Consider the following 24,553-nt stretch of genomic DNA (forward strand, 5'->3'; position numbering starts at 1 on the left):
GTGTACATACTGTAGGCTTATTTCACAAAAACCTAGCAACACATGCAACCAGGTTTTGGAGGGCATATTCCAGATCCACTCTATAAGGCTTTTAACAGCTGGGTTTGCAACACAACAAACACAGTCTGTGATTACATTTACACTTTAAACTAAACAGTTGTTCTTTTATGCATTAGTACATGCATTTTGTTTTTGTCACTCCTATACATAAAATATGTCTTTTATTTTTAAATTTCCCAGTTAGAGAGGCAATACTCACCATAAATTCAATATGCTGAGCAAATTGATGGAAGGCCCCAAATTTTGGTGTTGGTCCGATACCAAGTAAATACAGAGTCTATTGCCTATACCAATATATTTAAGCTATAAAGGCAGCTTGTGTGGAGGAGAGCATGGGTCATGATTTGTGAGCTCATTTTTTAAAACTCTTTTTTTTTTGGAGACCTGGAATGTTAAAGTATCTGTCTCTAAAGCATGTTAGTTCAGCTTATGTGCTACAGGCTAAAATAGACGTGACAGTCAACACAAAAAGTTTCAGACATTTTTCATAGTGCATGTTTGAGGTTCATTTCCAAGAAAAACATTAATTACATTTAAAAAAGAATAAATAATTTATTTAAGACAGTTGAGTGGGCTTCATACTGAACTTAGAAAAGAAAAAACAATAACAAAGTATCGGTCCTATCGCGCTAGTATCGACTCGGTAACAATACTAGCGACACTATTGTCCACCTCCACCCTGCCCACCAAAGAAAGGACCTCTGCGCACACTTTGGGCAGCCCCCCTCCCAGTTTGATCTTATTCCAACAGAAAGGATCACAACTTTATGTGAGCCACTAATTACCTAATGGAGATGAGTCAAATGTGTCAAACATTACATAATATATTGAAGTCCTTTGCTTATGATGCCATTCCTGCCACCCCCCACCCACCCCCGCCTTCTGTGTCCAGATTCAATCTGACGTTTAGAGGCCAAGCGACGGAGGGATCGACAGATTAGCGAGTCTCCCTCCCACCCTCCCTCTCTTTCTCTCCCTCTGCCTCTCTCCATCCTTTTCTCTCTCACTCGCTTTCTGCGCTGTTGGTGGATGTCAGGCGGTGGATCGGCTCCTTGTTTCGGTCGGACCCGGAGTTTTGTCTTCATCTTTTTCATAAGCGCGCTCTTCTCTTGTGCGCTCCTGGACGCGGAGGAATCGGGGAGCTCACGACCATGGGGTCACCATCACCTTCACCTTCAGCACCACACTTTACTTTCTTCTCCGCGGCGCTGGATCTGGAGGAGAGCGCACTAAAATAATAATAACTAAAAAACAAACAAAAAAAAGCTAACAAAAAAAATTCCTCTTGTGGGCTTTGTCGTCGAATTACATTGCGGGGGAACTTTTCTCTTAGCATTACGCATATATTAATCTAACAGCGTGTGGAATGGAGATCCCAACTTTCCTGTTTTCGAGTCTCGCTCTGCTCTTCGTCGGAGGAGATATTTTCACCAGGTGAGATCAGCTGTGCTTTTGTTTGTTTTTTTAAACTTCTTGCAGGTGTCTTATGTGCTTCCCACTGCGGAGCGCTATGAATATTCCGGAAGAAGTTAGCCGTCAAATCATAAACGGTATTAATAATAATAAGAAAGCAACAAACTAGAACGATAAAACAAGGTAAGGCACTGTGATATTCATCTATTTAGGAGCAATAAACTGCTCTTCTTATTGATTTAAAGTCTCGCGTCAGTTGAAGTCCTGCTTGTTGTGCAACCGCCTCCCACGACTCAGCGCTAGCAAAACTCACGTTCACGTTCACTCGTGGATAAACGGACTTCTACAGGCTTACATAAAACTACTTATAGACACCCACAATCTGAAGTCTGCTTTCTTCCCCGCTTGCATGAACCTGATGACACCATTTGCATAATGCATATGCATAGTAAGAGGTGATTGTTTTCTATCCCCCCTCCCCTGGTGATGAATACCAGCTGAGTGGAAGCGTTTGCGTGCGCGCGCGTGTGTCAGATAATGTCACGAACCTCCAGGGGGTGACATTATCTGCCACGTAAGGGATCAAATACATCAGATGATCCCATGACGCAGGCCTCATACTGTAGTAAACACAGTACATTTAAATAGAATATCACTAAGGTGCTCAATTTGGGAGGTTAAATAAAAAAAAAAAGGTGTAGGTGCTGCTAGGAGCTTCAGTCGCGAATGCGTCTCTGAAGTAGGATTATTCCAGGTTGTGTATTATAAGGTAAAAAAAAAAAAAAATCTTAAGAGTGATCCAGTCCTATTCAGCAGCGGTTCAGATTTCAGCCATTTGAAAAGATTTATCAGGGCCATTGTGCTGACTCTGAGGATAAATTACCTTCTCCCCCAGGAGCAGGTCAGGTCTGTCTAAACTAGTTTACAGTGCTTTGTTTTCGACAGAGGCCTACATTCATAGGCATTCAGTTCGTGGGATAATCAGCATCTACTACAGAGCTTCAGTTTCAGTACTTGCTTTCACACTGAAAAGGGCAAAGGGTGAAGCTCCCTAAGCTTTGAGGAAAATTGGGGAAAATCACCTCTATTGTCCCTCTTGGCTGTTCACCAGTAGAGGGAGTAATAGCTATTGTAATTGGATTTTCTTGCCTCCAGTCACTGCTGTTATTATTATTTTGTTCTCAGTACAATGCAGAGTGTAGGCTTTTTCTTGCACCTCATTATGTGTCATCTCTCTCTCTTTCTCTCACACACACACACACTGATGCACACACACACACACACATTTTGCAGAGGAAACCTGCACGCCGCTTTCTTTCCTCACTCCTGCTCTGCACAGAATCACCCTGATTCTCTTTTTTTAGCTCCTCGTTTATCCATTTCACAAAAGTTGCTTAGCTAAGTTGCACCTCACCGCCTTTGGTGTTGCATGAATTTCACAGTTTTTTCTTTACAGCTGAAGTGTCACTTACCCTTCACTTTACAGAGTACAATCTGCATCTAAATGGACTGTATAATGTCTGTAACAGAGGAGTGGGCTAGAAAACATGCTATTGCGTAGTAGAGAAAAGCATCATCCTTTGGTCATCAGTAGCCCGAGATAAAAATTGTCTTGAAATGGTAACTGTTAAATAGAGTGCCAGATATGTGTTAATCCATCCCTGAAAGTACTGCCCAGTAAATGCTTTTAAAATCTATCATGCTTAAGCTTTTCAGGGATGATCTTAGTCGTTTTAGAAAAGTAAAACTATAATGTACAACTTGTTTTTAAAGATTTAGGTCTTCGGGTATTTCAAAAAAAGTGCCTGGTAGTATTTAAACTATTGCAAATAAGTTGTTGGCCTGTACTCTCTCACACATATCTCTCATTAATAATATCAAGTCACTTTAAGCCAGGGAGAACATTGCTGTCACAATGTAGAAGCTGCACTTCACTAAAGTGACATGTCTTTTTTACATGTCTTTTATTTCTGCAGGTGAAAGTGTCACTGATATTAAAAGTGTTGTTTTCAAGAGAGATTTGACAAAGAGGGCAGCAGAAATAGGAAGAAACACAACACTTCAGTTCTATAAGCGTACTTTAAGGCACCAAAAAGCGCTGGAATAACACACAGTCACAAAGCTGCAAAACAGCTCATTTTTTTCTTTCCTTCTTTATTTTATATTTAACTCATTTTGTCAGTCATTTTGTCTACAGATATTTACCAATACAAGCAAATATATTAGACATAAAAACCACACCGAAACATCAGGAATCACTTTTTGGCACGACACCTGGAATACAGAGTGAGTTAAGAAAGCGACTAACGCTAATCCCCACCTCATTCACCTCTGCCTCAGTGCACAAATATTGCAAATGATCGACTGTATAATTTTCTGCAAGTGTTGCATGACAGTTTAAATTTTCATGTCTACAAATTGCAGATTTTTGATTTTTTGATTGGATCAGGCTTGTTAGCAAAATGCAGTGAACCCGTCATAATGGGCGATGCATTGCTTTCTTCCAGTGTGGGAAACTTTAAGGGAACGGTACAGAACTGACATTCATACAAGATGGCAGGGAGTTATTTTACCGCACTACACTGGTTGAGTTGAATCAAACACAGACTAAGCCTTTTCATTAGCTTTTGTCACTATGAAAAAGGATTAATGTGTTTTAGTCTTTTTTGTACCAGCAAAGGTGTGACTAATATAATAATGGTGGCTCTGTTATATGTATGTCTAGTCATTAATTCCACCCGTGTTCTTGCTGCTGTCACAGTCCACAGTGGATTTCCATCACAAGGGCCAAAGGTCATGTTTTTAAAAAGCAATTAAAAAATCCATATACATGATTAACGTGACTTCCAGTGGTTTACCAGTTGTAAGAATTTATTGTGACGCAGCAGCTATATAAAGTGTCGAGTCTGCAGTGTTATTATAATTAGATTTCATTCAGCTCTGATTGCAGGAGATAAGTCAACAGCGAGGCTGTTATCTGGTCACAAAGACAGGAACATAAATCAAAACTCTAACCAGACCCGACTCCCGTGACATGCAGGTGCTACTAAAGATAGCTGAACATACTGACACGGGTGCCTGCACAGCCAGATTACACATAATACTTTCATGCATGTCGGTGTGTGGTTATCACCAGCTGACTGGAGGTTGAAAGGAGATTCACAGATTGCGCGCTGCAACAGCAATATCTCAAAGACCAAGAAATGTGACAATAAGAGTGCGGGGGAGAAAAAAAAATACTGATTAAGTCCAGCAAAGCTAATCTTTGAAAGAAATGAGGACCAAAGAGATTTAAGCAGTCCTATTATGCATTACATTTTCTCCTCTCTTATTTATACTGGTAATTGTGGTGGATTCTCATATTAAATAATGAAGTAATGCACACATAATCCCTGTGAACTCAAAGTTTAGGCTTGATACTTCTCAGATTTTCTACTTCTCAGAGTTTAATGTCCTCATAGAGGGATATCCTTAATACGGTGTGGCTGGCTGTGAGCGCAGAAGACCCGCTGACATGCTGTTCAAACCTACTCGTCACGAGGGGCAGCCAATTGTATAAAAGTTAGCTTAAAGAGAGTGGGAAGTGAGTTAAAATAGTTGATAAGGATTTGATGTAAGGATTAGTTTGAGTTGTAAATACAAAGTTATGAGCAAATGGTAAATGGATTGGTTTTCATGCAGTGCTTTTCTACTATACTTAAGCACTTAAAGTGATTTACACAACACACATTGTTCACTTATTCATACGCATGCACTTTTTTCTATATCTGAATGCTTTTCTGTCTAACATTCACACTCTGAACGCATCAGAGAGAAACTTGGGGTTTGGTATCTTGCCTGAGGATACTTTGGCATCCAGACTGGAGCAGCCAGGGATCAAACCGACAACTTTGTGATTAGCAGATGACCTGTTCTACCTCCTGAGCTCCAGTCTATTAAGTATATAAGGCCTCCTTTAAATAGGGCCTTTGTTGTAAACTAAATGCATTAAAAACTGAACACAAATAGAAAAAGAGACTCACCTGCAGGCTGACTAACCCCCTGGGGAAAAGTGTTGGATTACTGACAGAGCAAAGCTGAGTCTAAAGCACTCTTTAAGAGCCCAATTGTGGCATTTATGGACTAAAATGCACAGATTGTAAGGAGTGTGGGTCCATCCTATTCTCGGGGTCTTGCTGCAGGTTGACTTGGCCCCAGGATGCAGCTAATCATATTGTATTTTAACTGCTAGTCGAGCAGTTTAGCTTAGAGCACACCCGGGAAGAGAATTTTAGTGTCATTATTTACCATTTTCAGGAGGACATGCACAGGAGGTCACTCCCCACCTTTGTTTTCATGCGGACGTGTAGTTTAGGAGCAGGTGGCTGCCCCTGCTTCATGCAGGAGGATTTAAACTCCACATTTTATCATCTTTTCTGGCTTGTCACACTTGTCCTTAAACCTGCGCTCAGGTGAAGCCCTTGTCCTGACTAATCCGCATGAGAGGCTGACTCAGCGGATAAATCCCCCCACCGTCCGGAGACTACATTTTCCAGTAACGCTGTGTTTTGATCATGTTCCCCTGGCTGCATGAGCTGGCTCCGAAGCCTGACTGTGAGCTGGCTACAGGGTGATGCAGGCACACCTCAGCGCCTCAGCTAGAAGCCGCCTACTCAATTTATGTTGACGTAAATGGGAAAAGGAAACAGTTTAGGACAGTTTTGCTGATTTCATTAATTTCTAGATAATTACACATGAATTTATTTTGCAGTTTGCATGTCACTTTGATAAGTATGTTAAACGCAATGAAATTAACCTAATGATAAATATCAGCAGTATCTAATCCCCATGAGAATAGACAAGGCTGTGATGCAGCAGTTCTGCGTTGGGTATTTTGCACTGGTTACACTCAAACTGTAATGTGAGTGCTTTGGAAACCAGTGCATAACAGAATTTCCTGTGCATTTCCTGCAGTTCCTTCTATGATCATTATATTCAAAGCAAATGTCAAAATGATTTGCTTTATTTTATCCAGCGGAGGTGTGATGTGTCAGCAACGTGATGTGTGACGAAAGCTAGTCCGTGACAAACTATCCGAGTTTGGAGATGTTCCAGGTCTTCGGGCTCTTTAACCTCTTAAGCCCCAACGCCCCCTGATACGGGGGCAAAAAGCAGGAGATCAGGTAGGCTTGGGGCTTAAGAGGTTAAAATAGCGCAGGATATTCACTGACCTGAACGCGAGTCCTGCAGCATTTTCCGTTCAGATAAGGACCTCTCTAACAGCAGCACTGTACAGCATGATCATCCCACAGACTCCATCACAGTTATTTTATTTTATTTTTTATCAGAGGCAGAGACAGAAGCCCTGTGTTTAGAGACACCATTATGTAACTAGAGTATCAGGATTCATACATATGAAGTGCCCTTGAGCAAGACATCGAATCCCTCCCAGCTGTTTTGCAGCTGACCTTTGAGCTTCCTGCAGAGGGAGGAGAGCAACACATGTCTTGGTATCAATGAGAAGAAATGGAAAGGGTGCAAGGCTCACAGATTTAGAAACAGCACCTTATCTTTTTTTGTTTCAGACATAAATTTAGTCTACCATAAATGATCTTTTTCTTCTTTTTCTATTCCTTTCCCTGTTTTTTTAGTTTGGATAAACTTCAGTTCTAGACCATCATACAGGAAAGAGATAAAGTGAAAGATAAAGCAGTAATTTGTCCATGCATTACCTAATCATTGAGGGTTAAAGGAACGATCTATACACGACGTGTTGCTGAATTATGTTTTTTGTCAAGTATACTAATTTTATTTTGTTTTATTCAAAGGTTGCATAAACATAGCAGGCACTTTAGCCATATAGCTCACGGAACAACTGTTTACATCTTGTAAGCTTCAGTTGGCTAATTCCACAAAAAGCAGTGACACTGGCGTAGCCGCACAGGTCAGCCAATCACAGCCTTGCAGAAAGACGGCTTTGTGACTTATAATTACGTAATTCTTTTCCCCGTGCTGCATGACTACACCTGATCTCAGGGTTTCCTCCACCTGCCAAACCCTAATTTAGCCCCCAGTTATCACAACAATCCGCCCCCCCCCACCAAGCCCAACTCAGTCTAATGGGGATAAATGTTGCTTTTTACCATCATAATGAAGAAATAGTTTTAATGATAGAATAATTTTTAAGCTTTCAAAATGCTCGCAGTGATAAGCAATTAAATAAACAATGCCACCCATTACTGCTGCAGCTATTTAACACATCCACACTCGCTAACACAAATTATTATTAGTATAAAAATATATATTCTTAGACATTAGAAACTTTAATGTTTAAAAACACAAATGTTGGGAGAAACTTGAATACTTTTAACAAAAAAAAAAAAAAGAGAAAGCAAATCCAAGTTTGTTTTTAAATTTGGGACTCTTTCTTTTGAATGAATTCTACATTATCTATTGATACTTGTATTAAAAAAATGGATGTGCAGAAGGAAATGGAGCACTCTGGAATACAATTAAGACTGACAAACATTATCTGAGTGCAAATCTGGTCAATAAAACATCTGTTTGCCGCATGGCGGTGCAGCGCAAACCCTTAATTATGATTGCTAATGCAGTGCGAACACCGTTAGAAACCCTCACCTATAAATGTGAAGCAGCTGTTCAGGGATTTAACTATCTATTTATTCATGTTTTATTTAAGATTTATCCCAGTTTGATTCATTTCACCACAGAACTAATAGAAACAGTTAGATCAGGGCGCTGATAGGTAGTCCAGGTATCGATTTGAGCGATTATACGATACTGATTAGGGTTGTTGTGTGTGCTGTGCTTTACATTCACAAAAAGACACCATAAATTTGAGTGAAGACGCTTCTCTTTGTTTTTCCTCTCCCCAACTGTTTAATGTTAGCTCACAAACAGACGGCAGATCCGAGCCCTGAGAGAGATGTTTAATGAAAGCGAAATATAGAAGGATTAGGAGCGTCTGCAAATGCACACCCTCTCAACAGCTTGTCACGGATGGAGGGGTGGGAAAATGAAGAGGTGCAAATGTTTCGTAAATCCAAGAAAGCAATCAAATGTTCAGACCGGTGCGTCTTTCAACAGAATACATTTGATTTTTCTTTGGAGAAGAAGGGAAGTTGTTTTTTTCCTCCTTAAGCAAACTGATATGTTTGTAGAGAAGGAGAACATTTGGTGTTAAGAGAACAGCTTGCAATAAAAGCAATAATCTGTGGCAAATGTGAAAAATTATATATGAAAGTCAGTAAAGCCAGATTAATTGAGTCGATAAAAGCTTTTAGTTGGGATTTTGGACCCATGGATTAACATTTCTTCGCATGTGTTTTAGAGTAAATCGAAGCAGCGCTGCACACGAGCAGCCCCCACCATATAAAGAGGGAGAAAAATTAAAAAAAGATGCTGTGCAACAACTACACTATGACAGAAAAGAGTCTTAGTTATTACATACAACTCCTTCACACTAAATATTCACAGCTGTGTGGGAACTGCAGAGAATAAAGGCACCAGGGCCTTAAATCTTTAAATCCTAAAACAGTTAACAACTGTAAAATGAGTGTTAAATTGCAATAAATAGAGTTCTACTATAGGATTTGTGTGATATACATTTCCACCCGCTTTCTCCTCCTCTCCAGACAGAGGTCTGTTTGACCTTGGTGTGTTAACAAATGACTTGAAAGAAACGCTCTTTATTTCCAGATTTAGAAACTCCCAATTAGCGCAGAAATCCAGGAGTCACTTAGTGATTAATTAATTCACTCAGTGCTCCCATTTTTTTTAGTCATGACAGTGATTGCCAGACTAAAAATACATCTGCCTCTGCAAAATAGATCCACTGAGAAAATGTTAATGGCATGACAGAAATGTTGCACTTTTATTTATTTATTTTATTTCATATTCAGTTAACCAGCCGTTACATTTTGGTGAATAGTTTCCGTATGGCAGTGTGGAATAATGCTGTGCTCTCGGGCACGTCGACTTTCTTCAAATGTCAGCCCGATTTCAAAGGTCAGCTCGCGGCTTTTCATTGTCGAACGATCTGAACACCTTCCACGAACCCCCCCCATGCGGTCCATTTCCCTGTCGATACCACCACCGCCGGCCTTTGAATGTCAGAAAGAGCAAAAACAGTCAGCACCTTCAATTTTGCACGATAGCTTTGCTTCTAACATTTGATTCATCTCCATGTATCTTTTTCATGGTGATGTCTAACAAGCCATGCCTCGTTTCAACACGGACTTCTCATTTTTAAACTCCCCTCTAAATATATGTGTATGGATCTGTGTATGAGTGTTTCAGAATACAAAACTGCCACCTGGTGGTATCTCAGCTGTGCTACGTTTGTGAAATCCTTCACAGAGGCTCCTGCTGTTGCTGCTCACAGTGTTACCTTTCTGCCCTCAGGCAGCACTCAATGATTTTCGGATCCTTAAAACAGACAATAGCTTTAAATGTTGCTGTTATTCCACTCCTGGCACATACACAGAGGTGGCAGTGCATGGGGGCAGTTTGAACTGAATGCAAAACAATGCATGCACAAAGGTATGTTGTTCAGAATAAAAGTCCACAGTGTAATGAGAGCCTATTTTCAGTGAAATACAGCGATTTGGAGGTTCGTGGAGTGAGGCACAGCATGTTGTTTATTATGCGCTGTGTGGAATCTGAGGCTACGCTGTTAGATTTGGATCTGCTGTCAGACTCCTTGTGGACAAAAGCACGCTGTGGAAACACGACTGAGGAAAAATATGTCAGCCAGGCTTTAATCAGCGTGGCTTTTGAATGCTGAAACAAGCACAGACTTTTTTTTAAAAAAACTCTCTCAGGAAGCCCCTGAGAGATGTAATTTTGCGCTGACATTCAGCATCTTTGACATTCAGGATTTAATCATTTTCATGCAAAGAGGAAACAAAGAAAACAAACAAACGAAGGACGAGTTGCTTTGGGTGAAAATAAATGACCAAAAAATTGCACGCACACATTTTTTCTTAATGTTTGAATCTTAAGAAAATGTGATTTCCTAAATCAGCGATGGATAATTCAAGGATGCAAGAGAGTTTTGGAAAACATGTTATTAATACATGTCATGTTTTTGCGTTCCATCTTTTTTAAAAGCACATGCTGACAAGTTATAGGACTAAAAATGATAATTAAAGTGAAGGTTCCTTCATTTTCATAAATAAACACTGTATTTAAAGCAGCATCAGTCTTTTATAAAAGCACTAAATTAAAAGTAGAAGGTGTAGCCGGCATGGATGACTTCATTTTCAACTCCCTTAGCCTTTTCCTTCTCTCTTTTTCCTCTTTCTTTTCCTTTCTAGAATGCAAATGTATTGTTTGCTTTAGTCAGCTAAAAAGAGAACTATTTCTCTTTTTAGCTGGTGGTAGCTGCTGGAGCTTGACTATTACCCTGTTACTCTATGTCATGTAAATGTGTAAACATCTGCAAACAATTAACAATTTGAGCTCACGTTGCTCTTTTTTTGGGGACCTTTTGTTACATCAAATATTTTCTCTCCAATTTTATACAGTTGAAAAGTAGAGATGGACCGATCCGATATTACATATCGGTATCGGTCCGACACTGACCTAAATTACTGGATTGGATATAGGAGAGAAATAAAAAATGTAATCCGATCCATTAAATATCACAAAAGCACCTCACAAAACTTGCGACATGCCGTAACTCAACTCATAACCTTAGCACGTCGGAGGAGTATGCATCACGTGATAGAGCGGCTGTGATGTGCGAGACCTGTCGGTGGTCTGGTTCAGCATTTGGAGCCTCGCTACCAAACCGGCATTTCCTCTCCGAGGAAGTTATCCCAGAGAAGTAAAGCAAGTGTGTAAGTTCATCTCTGAGTGTTTGTAAAGCATTCCCATGTTAAGCTCAACAACCGATATATGGAGCGACTGCCTCTCTCTCCCCCTCCCTCTCCTGTTGCTACTTCAATCATGAAACTGATCAATGATCAGCTGATCGGCTTTCCTGTCGCGACTCCCGTCTCTCTTGTTTGTTTTTGGCCCACTTTGCACCAGAAAGAGGAAACCAGCGGATACACAACAGCAGCACCTTTAAGCTTGATAAGCTGTTGTTAGAATGGTAACTGTGCAGGGGCGAGTCTAGCAAGGTTTAGCCAGGGGGGCAGGTAGGGCATTAACAGGGAAAGGGGGCCACAAAGAAATACTTTTCTTTCTTATTCTCATGTCTAGCTTTTAATAAATAATTATCTGAATCTTACAACCAAAGATTTCATCTGATGTAAAATGTATAGAAATCCATTATTGTATATAGTAACTATTAAGTCTAATATATACCCTAGTAAGCTATACTACTTTTTCCTATGGGAAGATACCGTCTGTGCAGTCTGCAATTCTGTTGAAGAAAGATGTTGAATCTAATTATTGTAGAAAAATAATTGATTTCTGTGCATTTAATCTTTTTTAACACGTGCATTAAATTAAAGTCGATTACGTTAATTAAGCATTATTAGGTGGAGGGTGGGGGGTGGTTCCCCTTTTGTTTTGGCTGGGAGTTCGCAACCCTATTAGTTAGGTTGTACTCTTTAAAATACCAGAATAGGAAGCATGTTCAGGTTTAAGTTTATTAGATTGATCAGTATTGCTGATCTATGAAATATTTTGGGTGCAGTGTATTTTTTGCATACAGGTATAACAGAATAGCTTTAGTTTTGCTTGTTTTTTTTAAAACTTGAGTATCAACTTATACAAAATGCAGCAAGATATTAAAAAACACACACGTTTTATTCGTTATAAAATACGCTATATCGGATTTATATCGGTATTGGCAGATATCCAAATTTATGATATCGGTATCGGACATAAAAAAGTGGTATTGTGCCATCTCTATTGAAAAGTAAAGCCTGACTAATGTATTAGCATTATCGGCCAACATTTGGTATTTGCCAATTTATAACGGCTGATAAGATAAGATAAGATAAGATAACCTTTATTAGTCCCACATGTGGGAAATTTGTTTTGTCAGAGCAGAAAGTGGACAGTGCAAAAGTTATATAGCAAAAATGAGAGAACACTGGAATACAATAAGAATAAGATACTGTACAGAATAGAATAGAATAAAATAAAATAATATGTACAATAGAATAAAATAAAATACTATATACAATAGAATAAAATAAAATAATATATATAAAATAGGATAAAAATAGAATACAAATGCTATATACAACTGAGTAAAAATACAACTTTGTCAGAAAAAGAGCATTGCACTTAGTCTTATTGCACATGTGCGGATGTGTGTGTTTGATCAGCTGCAAAAGTCTTAAATTAAATAAGATAAGATGAGATAAATTAAAATGAAAAAGTAAATAAGAGTACGGAGAGACACCCTTCAACCATTTTAGGAGCGTTGCACAGTTTGTCCACCAAAGGATGCTCTGGAGCTTCCCTTTTGGCAACACGGTGTTTGAAACACCAGAAAAACAACAACCAGCTGATCAGAGCAGAATATGGCAGAAGGTAAACGAGTAAACAAATGACTACAAGTGTGATATTACGGAAAACTCTTTGTGGTTTGTGTGTCTGAAAGAATAAAAAATATTGGGCTATATATTGGAATATTGGCTTATAAATCACGCCATATAGGTACTGGTACTACAAATTGTATACTGGCCGGCCTCGATTACAGATTCTGAACATTTCAGCTTCATGTCTTCATGTCTGGATGCACAACCTGGTCGCTTCTGCTGTGATGGACCTGGTGACATTTACAAACACAAAACTGAACTGCTGATTATGACTGGACATAAATCTCGTGCTCTGTATGAGTTGCTCAGCATAATTGTTTATGAGAGTGACATTTGATCTATGTTTTGCCATAACAGGGAGGCTTTCATCATTTTATACTGTCGTCAATTCAGAAGAGAGGGCTCCTCCTCAAGGAGCCTTTGTATGAATGGCAGGGGAAAGTCTCTCACATATTACAGGCACACACAGAGATGCACAAAGAAACACAAAGATCACAGTGGCAATAGATCACAGATACAATTAGACATTTACAATACTGTGCAGAATTCTTGAATCATGCCTCACTTCTTTATAATTTGCTGTCAAAGAGCCAGACTTTCTAGTCATTTTTAAACTGGTCTTGAGAAACAATTCTTCAGGCTTCTTCTTCAGTCTGAAGGTCTTTTAATCCCATTTTTTTGCACTGTCTGCTTTCTGACTCATTTTCAGTCCAGTTCTTGACCTGAGCATTTTCAGAGGAACTTTCTTATTGTTTGTTAAGCCACTTAAAACTCACCCATGAATCATTTGAGCATAAAATTTAGCAAAGAGGCAATTTTCTTGCTAGTAGCAGGATTATGCAAAATATATAATTTGCTCCCAGTTTTTTGATAAACTAACACAGTTCAAAAGGCACGAAGTTGTATTTTTGCACTAAAAAGCTGATTCCCAAAGAGCTATTACATGAAAACCTGGCATATTTCAGCATAGAGTGCAGTGTGCTGTTAAAAATTTACTACACAAATAGACAAGTTAAGTTAAGTTGCACATCTAAAATCTATATACAGTAGAATACCACTATCTGAAATCCATTTTCTTAAGAAACAGGAAAAAATCTAGCAAAAACCTAACATGGTGGAAACTGTGTTGTGGACTAAGGTTCCATTTCAACCGGTGGTGTTAGGGATCCACCACCAGTACCATCTGGAAAGGATCTGATTGACAAAGACTTCCACGGTAATGGCAGCCAACATATAAAGAAGAGCTCAGAACGCCCTTGAGGAAGCCTGGAGAACTATTCCTGAATACTAGCTAAAGAAATTATAAGAACGCCGTCCAAGGCTGTGTTGAAGAATAAAAGTGGTCATACCAAGTATTAACTTTCAAGCATTAGAATTGCACAAATTCAATTTTTACCTTATATACTATATTTCCATGTACATTTTAAGTGCACCTATGTTATGTTTTTCTAACAAACTTTAAAGAGATGAAAGGTTGCTCGAGATTTTTCCACAGTATAGTCAAGTGTGGGTACACTTCACTAGACGCAAAGATCCCTAATGTTCTCTGTTACCAACACTGATATAAGTGTGACCTGAGTCTAAATTACTTTAATCAAATGAAATTCACTTCAACTAATTTATAACAACAGTCGCCTCAAGGTGTTTGATATTCTAAGGTAAATACCCTAAAATAACAGAGAGCCAACCCCAACAATCAGATGACGCCTTAAGAGCAAGTACTTAGTGACAGTGGGAAGGAAAAAGGGTCTTCTGATCCAGCTCTAACTATATGCTTTTTTAAGATGGAAAGTATTAAGCCTAATCTTAAAAGTAGAGATGGTGTGTCTCTCCTGAATCCAACCTGGGAGCTGGCTCTACAGAAGAGGGGCCTGAAAGCCTCCCATTCTACTTTGAAATATCCAAGTACGTCCGCAGTCTGAGAGTGAAGTGCTCTTTTGGGATGATATGGTATCATGTCTTTAAGAAAAGATGGAGACTGATTATTTAAGACCTGGTAAGTGAGAAGAAGGATTTTAAATTTAATTATGGATTTAACAGGCAGCCAATGAAGAGAAGCCAATTTGGAAGAAATTTGCTCAATATTTCTAGTCCCTTTCGGTACCCTTGCTTCAACATTTTGGATCAACTGAAGGCTTTTGAGGGATTTGTTTTTAGGAAAAAACAATAATAATGAATTACGATCATCCAGATAAATAGCATATTTGTGTAATATGTGCAATATGTATCGTGGTCAAAATTGACTCCACAATTTCTCACAGTGTTCCTGGAGGCCAAGGTAAAGCCATTCAGATTGAGTATCTGGTTAGATACCATGTACAATAACTGAATTTCTTTTTAGAAGTAGACCAGGCTCTTATGTCTTTAAGATATTTCCACAGTTTAGCTAATTGGTGTGTCATCTAGCTTCATGGATAGACAAACCTGGGTATCATCTGCATAGCGATGAAAATGTATACTATGCCTTCTTATAATACTGCCTAAGGGAATCCTGTGTAATCCAAATAGACTTGGTCCTAGCACAGAATGCTGTGGAACTCCGTAATAGGAAAAATGAACGATCTAAATAATGAATCTTATATATGTTTGAAAAAGTGGTTATTGTGTCAAATTTTGAGATGTACTTTTACGTATGCTACTAACTCTATCTGAAGTTCTGCCAGGCTTTTCCTGTGGACGTGTGACAGGACAACCACTGAAGGCTGCTGTGTTTGTTTTCTTTAGGGCCATGCTGAGTGACGTTGGGGACTATGTAGGTACAGACATTGAAATATCCTGGTTACCTAATCTGGATGATTTAATGAAGGGCTATGCCAGAAATTTTCGCCCTGGGATAGGAGGTGAGTATGAGATCTACTGCTTGTGGCGTTGGGTTACATTTCACCGCCTCACATTTACAGCCATCCTTAGCATCACCCAACCGAAGTCCTAAGTACAGGAGCATGGATTGCACTTCATCTTTCAATTCCATTATCCTGAGAGGCGCCGTTGGTTTGGCTTTTCCTGTACGACATTAAAACAAGGCTCTGTTTACCTCATACAAATACATATGCTGACAGGTGAACAGTTTGTTAAGGACACACACAAAAAACATTTATTAAAGAGAGGCTTTGCAGGAGGGATTATGAAGGGTGTTGCCCTTCAAGGACACGCCAGAGCGGAGCGGTGGCATAAACATTGTGTGCTGCTGTGGAGAATTTGCTAAGAATGGCTGCCAAATGTGAAACATTCAACGACCACAGCAATAGATTTCTCAATCTCACAGCTTAACTCAGCTGAGGAAAGGTGAAAATGTGGGGCAAGAGTGCCGCTATCGCCACACACATGCCACCCTGTGCATGATGCAGAGAATCATAATGCAACATCGTGTGGTCACTGCATTTCTATTTATGTATCAATTTTAATGTGTTGAAAATGGAAGCTAAATGGAAGGCTGTTGTGACCACTGGGGAATCATGTCTGTTATTTCGGGGCAGTTTCTTTCATTCAAATCCCACCCCATGCTATTAATATGGAGCAATAACAGGGCCTTAAATATATGATAATTATGAAAAATGCTTCTGCAAGATAAATATAATTTGTAAGGATAGTGATGCACAAGATGTAAAGAAAAGACGTGACAGACAGATTGTTTCATAAAAAAAGCACAATTTTTTTTTCTTTACATAAAATTTATGGATCTTGTTATCGCCTCACTTGAACACTGAATATTAGAAAAATTGATAACTACACAAAACCTGATTTGAAAGTTGAAAACCATATTATGAACCAAAGTGTCTGAATGTTTCCAATCTCTCTCATTGTCCATCGTGTTTTGCACATCATTTTAACAGTAATGGAGGATTAGTTCTGCAGTGGAAGTGGAGTCTTTTTTTATATAATGCAAGAGACTAATATACAGTAACAACTTTTCCCACTGTAAACATCAATATGTGCTGCCAAGGTTTCCAGAGTGCAAAGCCTATTTGCAAATGCAAAGTTTCTGAACTGATAATGCTGTAAAACATTTTTCTGGAATTTTAATGTATTTGCATAATTAGAGTGGTAGCAAACAAAATCAATGCAACGTTTCTATGGTAATGCTACACATTGTGCTTCATTCTAATATGCAGCGAAATATTTTCTATTATATTTACTAACCAGAGTTGGTAAAATAGCTGTTTAACAAATGTTATAGTCATCTTTGTACCTGCGCTGGAGAATAGAATCACATCACCCTCTAAACTCTCCCATTTACATCAACATACAATAAGCATACAACTGAAAACCTCTCCCCATTCACTTGCATTTGGTGTTGAAAATATAAATTACCCCAAAATGGCATGGGGAGGTGTTGAATGATGGGAAATGATTCCTTAATGTTTAATATATTTTAAATAGCCTTTCTGTTCTGCATCACTGAGCCCCCCCGTAGTTTCTGCCCTCTAGCATTCGATGACTGCTGCACGCTCCATGCTAATCATATGGCAAACTGTTGAGTGAACGCTACAGCGTATGTGTGTGTGCGCGTGTGAATGTTGGCAGAAGCTCTCTCTGTGCAAGTCCATGAAAGACCAGTGTTGTTTATGAATGCCCATTGTGTGATGTGCCACTTCGCATGGCTAAACTGGATAATGCTTAATCTCTATGCACCGTAGGAGTGTTTGGACGTGGGAGGAAGGTGGATGGGAGAAAAACAGATGGGTTATGGAGTTAGGATGGGAGGGACCAGAATGGGAATCAGAGAAGTGGCGTGGATGGGTGTTTGAGATGGGGAGGGCAAAGGTTTCCCCCTTTTTTTTCTCACCATTTCCTCTGCAGGTCCGCCTGTGAACGTGGCCATGGCTATAGAAGTAGCCAGCATTGACCACATCTCTGAAGCCAACATGGTAAAGAACAGACACTCGCTCCTTCTTTCTGCACCGAGATTCTCTATCATCACTTCACAACTGTCGCAACGATCAAAGATTTACTATTTGCATAATCCTGACATATCCCACTCGAAGGTTTAAACGCATTCAGTGTGAACATTTGTGACACATCGGGCGAGTTGTTGAATAATTTTAGACTTTCATGGATTTTGTAAAGTGAAATATCAAATCCAATGGGGCAATTCATGTTTTGCACAAATATCATTTTGCATAACCTTGTAATCGTGAGCGGCGTCATGTCTATCATGAAAGAACGAGTTTAATCTTAAAACGCTTCAATTCAATATGTTTTTTTTTTTGCTTAACATCTGAAATAAAGTCCAAAGTGTGGTAGCTAAAAGAGCAATGAAACTAAAGCACAAACACAAAGTGCACAGTATTCAGGCAAAGGCTGCAAAGTAAGACAATAAAGCCAAATGCTTTATTACTTTTATGCTGTGAGGACACATAAAACACAACCGGACACTGAACTGCTGCAGTAATATCTGAATTATGCAAGCAGAATAGTAAAAAAGCACCACAGTAGTTACTCACGTCACCAGCCAGTGCGGCATGTGTGCTCCAGCATTGTTTGCTTCTTTTTCAGCCTCCTCTCTGGTGGTTTATGCTGTTTGATGCTAATTGCGGTATTTCACTCTTTGGTTGTGTTTTTCTGCATTTGTGTGGCTCACCAGGCGTTTGAAGATGGCTTTTTGTGTTTTCTTTTCTTTCTATATTTCTGGTTGGTAGGAAGTTCAGTGTCACATTTTGCTGAAATATTTAATTCAAATCTACAATATAGTGACAAAAGAGTTATTATTCTTTTTAAATTTTGCAATTATAACAATAATTAACAGCATAGCATTTTAACGGTGATATCAGTTTTAGGGTTATGTCTGAAAAGAAATGTGTTTGGACCCTTTAATTAAATGTTGCATTCATCATTAATTGAAGGGCCAAAATCTCTTCTTACTAAAAATTCTTATTGAGTAATTACTTTTCTTTTCTAAATAATTTCATATTTTAACACAATTTAAACGATTTTTCCTATATAAATAAGTTATTTCCAAAAACGTCCAGAATAATGAAAAAAATTAAATATATTTTAAAAAATACAAAGTAAATATAATTGAACCTAATATTCCTAACAGTCAGTCTCCCGTTTTACATTCCGTGGTGTTCCTGACAGGAATACACCATGACTGTGTTCCTGCGGCAGAGCTGGCACGATGACCGCCTGTCCTACAATCACACTAACAAGACTCTTGGACTGGACAGTCGGTTTGTGGACAAGCTGTGGCTGCCCGACACCTTCATCGTTAACGCCAAATCTGCTTGGTTTCACGATGTGACCGTAGAGAACAAGCTGATCCGCCTGCAGCCTAACGGAGTGATTCTATATAGTAGCCGGTATAAACAAACAGATCATTGTCTTCTCTTTCTTTTGCCTACAGAAAATTATAAGATAATTCTGCAGTTTCATCTTAGCAGACCAGAAATTTTCACTGTCTTTCGTCATTGTTTTGATCAGACTGCACTGTTTTGGTTAAATATAACAGTTGTCATTAGCGCTGTGTTTGGATGCAGGCTGTTTTGAGCAAAAAAATAAAAATAAGAATGCATGAATAGTAACTAAATGGACTTTTCGTTAAAGAGTCAGATTTTTATACCAGGAGTTAAATAATGAAGGATGTATTGATGAACATGCAAAAAGAAGATCAAAGAAAATTAGTTTTTTTTGGAAAAATGACAAATTGAAGAAACTGTAATAGCATCTATGTCAGGGTTTGATTAAGCGAGCCGTTTTGTTCCTAGAATCACTTCGACAGTGGCGTGTGACATGGACCTTACCAAGTATCCCATGGACGAACAGGAATGCATGCTGGATTTGGAAAGCTGTGAGTTGGGATTGATCTTAAATGTTCATTTCTTCCTTCCTACATTCATCTTTTTGGGTTAAAAATGTTATTTCAGTTTATTGCTGAAACATTTCATTGTGCGAGCACGGTGACATTTGTGAAAGGTTACAGTGTCTGTGACAGGATGAAAATGCTAAATGTTGAGCGAACCTCGCGCTGCACATCTGTGTCGGCTGGATGGGTAAATGTCTTTGTTGTTTTTGTTGTTTTTCTAGATGGTTACTCCTCGGAGGACATTGTGTATCACTGGTCGGAGAGTCAGAGACACATTCACGGTTTGGACAAATTAGAGCTTTCCCAGTTCACCATCACGGACTATCGCTTTGACACTGAGATGATGAATTTCAAATCAGGTGAGCATCACTCTTTTCTTTTGTTTTATGCCTGTATTATGTTTTACACGTATGTGGTGGTTTTGGACTTTGGTCCCTCTTGTGTTGGAGAACTCTACACATACTTCTTGAAGCATGACTTCTTTTTTTCAACCAGAGGCACTTCTGTGGTTGTATTCTATTCGTAGACGAAATGCATCAAGGCAGACTTGCCGCTGAGCCAGGCAGGAGATTTAGGAGATGAGAGCAGTAGCTGCTGGGAAGATGCAGCTGCAACACCATTTTATGCGTTAAATCTTGAAGTTGTGCCACTACAGGCAAAAGCGAGGCAAAAGATGTTGCCTAGCGTCAGAGCCTGTGAAGAACAATGGCCTCTTTATGATAAATAATTAGCATGTTTGGTTTGAAACAAAGTGACTTGTTGTCTGCTTCACAGCGGGACGCTTTCCGAGGCTCAGTCTTCGCTTCCAGCTGAGACGTAATCGAGGAGTCTACATCATCCAGTCGTACATGCCTTCGATATTACTGGTTGCAATGTCCTGGGTGTCCTTCTGGATCAGCCAATCAGCAGTTCCTGCTCGTGTATCCTTAGGTTAGTATTAATTGGATGAAGTATAATTGAACATTTCGAAAGGGGTTATTTCAGTGAAGGTTGATGCTCGTTCGTCCTCTGAAAGGTTAAACCACATAAATGACAGTTTTCTTTTCTTAGAGTCTTACTGCGTGTGGGGTTACATTCAAACTAATGCATTGTGGTTACAAGTACAGTAACTCATAGCAGCCTATTGATGACCATCACAGGATACAACATAGCTCAATACATGCTGATGTTAAAGCAAAATAATAAATCTTTAATTCAGTTCCTGCACATATTTCTTCAGGTCTCACACAGATGTCCTCACAGGCCTGAATATGTTATCTCTACCCCCAGATATAAGAAACATTGGTTCTCTCCCCCAGTTTAAATCTCAACTCAAAACCCATCTGTTCAAATCTGCATATTCACTGTAAACCCACTGTTTGTTAATTTTATCTTGTGCTTTTGTTTTATTGTCCTTCATTGTGTCATTGTTCCATTATGTATTTTATCCTATTGTACAGCGTCCTTGGGTGTCTTGAAAGGCGCTTTATAAGTAAAATGTATTTATTATTATTATTATTATCTTGTTAATTAAAAAGGATTTTTGATGAAGTATTTTACATATGCCATGCAGCCTTACCTTCTGCTATGAAATCAATCATCTTAATTTTGCAATCGAACTTTGCAGTTTCCCGTCTGAAAATTGCCCACCTGCCTCAACCATCCCCTCTGCTTGCTCATGTTGAGATTTTACTCAAAGAAGAAGAAGATATATATTTCTTGATGTAGTATGGATACAACTAAAGAGCTTCTCAGGTCCCACCTCTCTCGATGGTCCTGTCTGTTTCAGTCAGTGTTAAGCAGCTTATTAACTTGCAAGTGCAACGAAGTTGTGCCCCTCTGTTTGGCTGCACACACTGGGGGACATGCTATGCAGACAACAGCTAGACAACTTGGTGGGCCAAAATATATCAAAATGCTAAATTTGCTAAATAAGTTAAAATTTGGGGATCGGGCCCTCCGGCCTTGAATTTGACGCATGAGGATGAGACAAGTCAAACGTTCATGTCCTCTCAAGACTAAAATTCTGCAGAATGTGCTAACAGAATCACTGATGAGCTGCAAACATTTTAGTTAAAGCAAGAAAAGAAAAAGAAAAGAAAAGATTTGGACCAGATGATGGGACACGAGCAACATTCACTCTGAGAGAAACATGAATATGTACACTAAATATTTTTGAAAATCCTGTTCCTCATTCTGTTTAAAGCTACTAACAGAAAGGGGATAGTGTTCCCTTAGGAAACCTAAGATTAACCACCTAACTGACAGTTTATACTGTTGAGATATTGTTGTCTAGACTACAGACTACAACCTAATCAAGAGCCCCACATCCACAGAAGTCAAATTTTTCCTTTGTTTTTGTTCTTGTCCACAGGGATTACAACTGTTCTAACCATGACCACGCTGATGGTAAGCGCTCGCTCGTCCTTGCCCCGAGCATCAGCCATCAAGGCGTTAGATGTCTACTTCTGGATCTGTTACGTGTTTGTGTTTGCGGCCCTCATCGAGTACGCCTTTGCTCACTACAACGCTGACTACCGACTCAAAGAGAAAGCCAAGGTCAAGGCCAGCAAACTCAGCTCCGAGGTGAGGATCACTCATTCGATCATTTCCGTCATGTACACCTGTCAGCAGACCTTTCAATATGGAGCTTCGGGGCGGTAGGGTGGGGGTGTTGCTACTAAATTGTGTGCACCTCTTAAACATAGACCTAGGCCGGACATCAGGCCTTGGTGCTGACAAGCATCCATCCCACTGACCTTCAGCAGGACACGAATCTCTATAGACCATAATGGGAAAATAGATGATCGCCCCACAGGAAGTAATAGTGATTCTCATCATACTGTCAGCTTCTTAAGTTGCTGGTGTCCATCATAACTGAGGTAAACCTTCAGAATAACAGTGGCCCCACCTGCTATAAAACTATGAGTACAGAAATATCAAACGTACCAGATTACCTGTCAGAGCAGTGAAGCGATTAAAATTAAATGTTGCAGCGGTGTGATTGTGAAAAAAAGGACCCCAAAAAAGAGTTGATGTGAAACTGCAATGACAAACCTGAATACAGCATACAATACTCGAGCACGACTGATATAGGGTATTTTACATTGATACTGATGCAGATATCAAAGTATTTTAAAATATAATATTACAATAAAATGGCAGATGTAATTTTCTTTCAAACATACAAAACATAAACAGATTTCTCAAACCTTTGTTTTATTTAGTTATTTATTTACTTGTTTACCTTCCGCTCAACTCAGCTCAGCGCCCTCTGGTGGACAAACTATGCAACATCAACACTCAAAAAACGATTGAAGTGCCTCTTCTTTACTTACATTTATATTAATTGTCTATTACAAATGCAGAAACAATAGTTTTGCAAATGAGCTGACAACATTGGTCTGATCGCTTATGCTCTTGTGAGTATGGTGTACTCAAAACTGCCAAAAGAGATGATAATCATTAATACCACACAATTAACCCTTACCTTAACCACGGACAGGGTTAGGGTTAGTCGTGTGTTTATTTTAGAAAAATGAAGCGTTATAAAATATAAAGTACCAGGATGGACCAAATACTTAAGAGCTTTTGCTTATAAAGTAGTTATAAGTTATAGTAGTAGACCTCATGAATGCAAAGGGGTTGAATTGTCACTTTTGCCAAATTTGCCAGAATAGAGCTCTGTCAGGTAAATGCTTAGATGTTTCTCTGTCTCCTCCTCTCCACAGTCTATTGTAAAGAACGGCAAACAGGCAATGGTTCTGTTTTCCCTGTCAGTCACCGGCATGAATCAGGGCGTGGTCATTTCCAACCGCCACGGTCGAGCCCAGCGTTCCAGCAGCGAAATTCCCGGGGAGGGTGGAACGGAGGAGACGGAGCCGAGGCGGAGAAGATCCAGGCAACCGGAGGAGCGCGAGGAAGAGAAGAAGAAGTGCTGTTCCAAGTGTGTCTGCAAGCCCATTGATGCAGATACCATCGACATCTATGCCAGGGCCGTGTTTCCTTTCACTTTCGCCGTGGTGAATGTGATCTACTGGGTGGCGTACACCATGTGAAGAGGAGGCAGTGGGTCTGAGCGAATGGCTGCCATCCAGAGCTGTATATAAGAAACTGCTGGAGCTGTGCCACTTTAATGCTGGCAGACTGGTGCAGCAGAAATATACTGCAGCCTTCAGTAAAGGCGAGAACTCGTCAGACAAAAGACAAAATAAAGTATAATGGCCTGTGAATATGGAAATATGGTAATTACTGGAAGTAAGTAGAAGTTTAAGAAGTTTTAAGAGGATTAAAATATATTTAAACACAAACAATGTCCTGCAAAGGCGAAGGACTATGTTGCCTGTGGAAGACATACAGCACACATTTAATACAGTTTAACTAACAACAAACACTTCCACATCGACCTGTTATATAAGCCGACTTAACACGAGACACCAGACCTCACGTCCACCAAAACAGCCGCACTGACCACAAGCTCTCCTCTAAACAAATACAAATAAGCATACTTAGCCTGTCTTACTCCACAATCAGTGAACCACTTGTTATCTCACAAAGCAAAAACACCACCCAGACTAGAGGATAACGAGATGAGGTGTACTGCTATTCTGCATGGCTGAGAACTCATTACCCCCTCTCCCGTCCCGCCACTGCTATCCCCTCTCTCTCTCCCTCTCCTTTGGTCCCCCACCCATTTTTTTCTGTTTATTTTCACGTTTAGGACACCGACTGGAGGGTCTTATCTCCCTCTGCCAGTTCTGCCTGTTTCCTTGCCATTAAAGGACTTCCTCCACTA

At 39.5% G+C, this 24,553-nt stretch overlaps 1 protein-coding gene across 3 annotated transcripts; it reads left to right on the forward strand.

The window, feature by feature from the left end:
• The first annotated feature begins 1,037 nt into the window (after positions 1-1,037).
• gabrd (gamma-aminobutyric acid type A receptor subunit delta) lies at positions 1,038-24,553 on the forward strand. 3 transcript variants are annotated; one of them, XM_085144561.1, is made up of 9 exons: positions 1,041-1,494; positions 15,702-15,817; positions 17,778-17,845; positions 19,056-19,276; positions 19,682-19,764; positions 20,001-20,138; positions 20,554-20,709; positions 22,133-22,344; positions 23,490-24,553. In XM_085144561.1, exons 1-9 carry the CDS (start codon positions 1,427-1,429, stop codon positions 23,814-23,816), a joined length of 1,389 nt encoding a protein of 462 aa, XP_085000687.1. In that variant the 5' UTR covers positions 1,041-1,426; the 3' UTR covers positions 23,817-24,553. The 3 variants fall into 3 exon arrangements, with proteins under 3 accessions (XP_085000686.1, XP_085000687.1, XP_085000688.1); XM_085144560.1 differs by having other exon boundaries at positions 1,038-15,817; XM_085144562.1 differs by lacking the exons at positions 15,702-15,817; positions 17,778-17,845.

Source organism: Neolamprologus multifasciatus, chromosome 20, assembly GCF_963576455.1.
Source record: "Neolamprologus multifasciatus chromosome 20, fNeoMul1.2, whole genome shotgun sequence".
Taxonomy (NCBI): Eukaryota; Metazoa; Chordata; class Actinopteri; order Cichliformes; family Cichlidae; genus Neolamprologus; species Neolamprologus multifasciatus.

Coding starts and splice junctions, on each gene's coding strand:
- gabrd (XM_085144560.1), top strand. CDS start 15,610: ATGCTACTAACTCTATCTGAAGTTCTGCCAGGCTTTTCCTGTGGACGT. Junction 15,818..17,777: donor TTTTCGCCCTGGGATAGGAG/GTGAGTATGAGA, acceptor TTTCCTCTGCAG/GTCCGCCTGTGAACGTGGCC. Junction 20,139..20,553: donor GATGATGAATTTCAAATCAG/GTGAGCATCACT, acceptor TCTGCTTCACAG/CGGGACGCTTTCCGAGGCTC.